The sequence below is a fragment of the Wasmannia auropunctata genome, unplaced genomic scaffold (assembly GCF_000956235.1).
Source record: "Wasmannia auropunctata unplaced genomic scaffold, wasmannia.A_1.0 LD334045.1, whole genome shotgun sequence".
NCBI lineage: Eukaryota > Metazoa > Arthropoda > Insecta > Hymenoptera > Formicidae > Wasmannia > Wasmannia auropunctata.
This window is the reverse complement of record NW_012028845.1, coordinates 1-2488: the sequence shown is the minus strand read 5'-3', so window position 1 is coordinate 2488 and position 2488 is coordinate 1. Positions and strand designations below refer to the sequence as shown.

At 28.1% G+C, this 2488-nt stretch overlaps 1 protein-coding gene across 1 annotated transcript; it reads right to left on the bottom strand.

Moving 5' to 3' along the window:
- Positions 1–137: 137 nt before the first annotated feature.
- On the bottom strand, positions 138–998 carry LOC105459737 (the record flags this gene model as incomplete). The annotated part of the gene is made up of 2 exons (XM_011705979.1): positions 138–596; positions 835–998. Coding segments are annotated over 2 exons (518 nt in total), but the record flags the coding sequence as incomplete, so codon positions are not given.
- Positions 999–2488: the final 1490 nt, after the last annotated feature.

Sequence of the window (2488 nt, the reverse complement as noted above, 5' to 3'; positions counted from 1 at the left end):
AATAAATCTTGAAAGAAAATTAATCTCTATTGTTAAAAAAAACTCGATACTCAAAATGGCGGGTAAATTGCAGCGTTTTCGAAATTTTATTATGACAGTGGCTAGTACTTTATTCGCTTCGCTTTTCATTTAATGTAGCAACATTAGATGTTACACACATGTTGCATTAGCTTGCACACAAAATGCTTTAACAACGTGTCTCTCTATTTAAGTGCATTTTCTCGCGTGACCATTATATTTTTTCAAAGTACCACGAGACAAGATTTAAGAGCCGTCTGTTGAAGATTTCTTCTTCTTGCTGATGCCACGTCGAAAGTACTCATTTGTAAACCGTTTTCAATTGTCCAATTTCCACGATTTTCCCACATTACATCTCGCTGTGAACTTGGTCGATATACGGATAATAATTCGAGAAAGTCCCCATCGAATCTTCGCGCCAGGATCACATCGCTGTCAGGATAGATCGCCAAATCCTCAAAAATATCCAATATAGAATTGTCATATGTAGAAGTTAAATTGGCGTTATCAATCACCGTTTTTCGGTCTTGAAAAAGCAACCACTTCATCGGGGCGACGAACATTCTTTTCGAATGTGCCTGTTGTTGCATATATAATATAAGATATCGATCGTGATAAATAATTGAAAGATTGATTCAAAACATAACAACGAAAATTATTTATGAATCTCATCAGTCAAAATATCAGCGAAATATAAAGAAAGATCTCTTTATTTTTTTAATCACATTTTATTCCGAGATTTATAAACAATATGTTCGTCTGCTTATACTTTTCTATCTATAATGTGCTTATGACAGATATAAACACATATGTTACCTGTCGTAAAATATCAATCGCGTAATCGCAATCCAAATTCAACACATACAAGTTTTGATGTTCTAAATTATTGTAAACCTTTGGATCTAATTCCTCATAGAAATTACGAATGTTATGCGATAAGTAGTTTCTCGACAATATTCTTGATAATTTGATTGTGTCATCTGCAAAAGAATATTTTATTTAATTCAACTCCTAACATTTTTTATACGTCATTAATAAATAAAGAAATAGAAAAAATAGAAAAAATAGAAATAAATAAATAAATAGAAAATGTATTACAAAAAAATTAAGAAATATATAAAAAATAAAATAATAAAAAAAATTAAGAAATTCTAGATATAGTACAGGACACACTCATGCACACGTAAATGTAGATTTGTATTTGATATATACATATATGTATATACACATATATATATATATATACATATTTATTTATTATATATACAAGTAAGTAATAATTATGTACAAAACGAGAATTGATAGTTTGATGTACACCCACAGTAATCGATTCTTCCTTCGGAAATTTTCACAAACTCGGAGGTGACCACTTTTCTACATTAATATTCATAATCTATGCACAATTAACGAAACAAATTCGTGCATGGATTATGAGCATTAATGTAGAAAAGTGATTAGTTTTGAGTTTGTGAAAATTTCCGAGGGACAGAATCGATTACCGTGGGTATACATAGTATGACAGCAAATTTTGTTTAACAAGAACAGTCTAAATGGAGTAAATCGATATTTATTTTATTTTAAGCTTATATGTTAATAAACACGATTAAACAACATGTTGTCAACTGCGGACGAATTCCGCTTGACTATACGCTGAACAATTTTTTTTTATTCGCTTTGCCGTTGAAGATTCCCTTTTTTCTATAATTTTTTGTACTGCTTCTTCAAATAAAATAAATTTAAAAAAAGGTGGTACTATCAGAGAGCGGTTGCGTTCGTCTGCGCTGTTACACTATTTTGTCCTTGTTTTATGTCTATTAATTGATAAAGATATAATAACATAATAGCGCTGATAGCGCACACCTTGAATGCAATCGATATGTGTGCACCTAAAATAAAATATCGAAATATGTTGAAAAAACTAAAATTGGCCGACAACAATGTTTTAGCTCAAAATTGTATAGTCTAAAAGGAGATGAAATTAATTTTTGAAAAAAATCAATTTTTATCACATAAAATCGTCGCTACTTTTTATTTTAAATATGTAGAATTATATGAGTTTTTTACATAATATAAGTCGTCTGTGTATAAAAGTATTAAGTAGAGTTATCAAAAGTAGTAGTTTACGAGGTATTTTATGTCAAAACGTGTCAAAGTATAAAACATTTTAAAAATTATTTATTTATTTGTAATTATATCTTAATACTTTTTGCACAGAATAATAAGATGAATCAATTAACGTAAAAAAGCACATAGTTGTTTTTAAAAGAAAATGTAGTTGTATATTGTAAGTATGCATAATTCTATAAGTATTAAATAATTTCTTTGTTTTTAAGCCACTATGTGTTTTCTTTATACTAATTGATTTATTTCATTATTTTGTGCATAAAAGTATTGAAATACACCAAAAAATAAATAATTTACGAAATATTTTATATTTTATGTCAATATATGTCAGAATAAAGTATTCAAT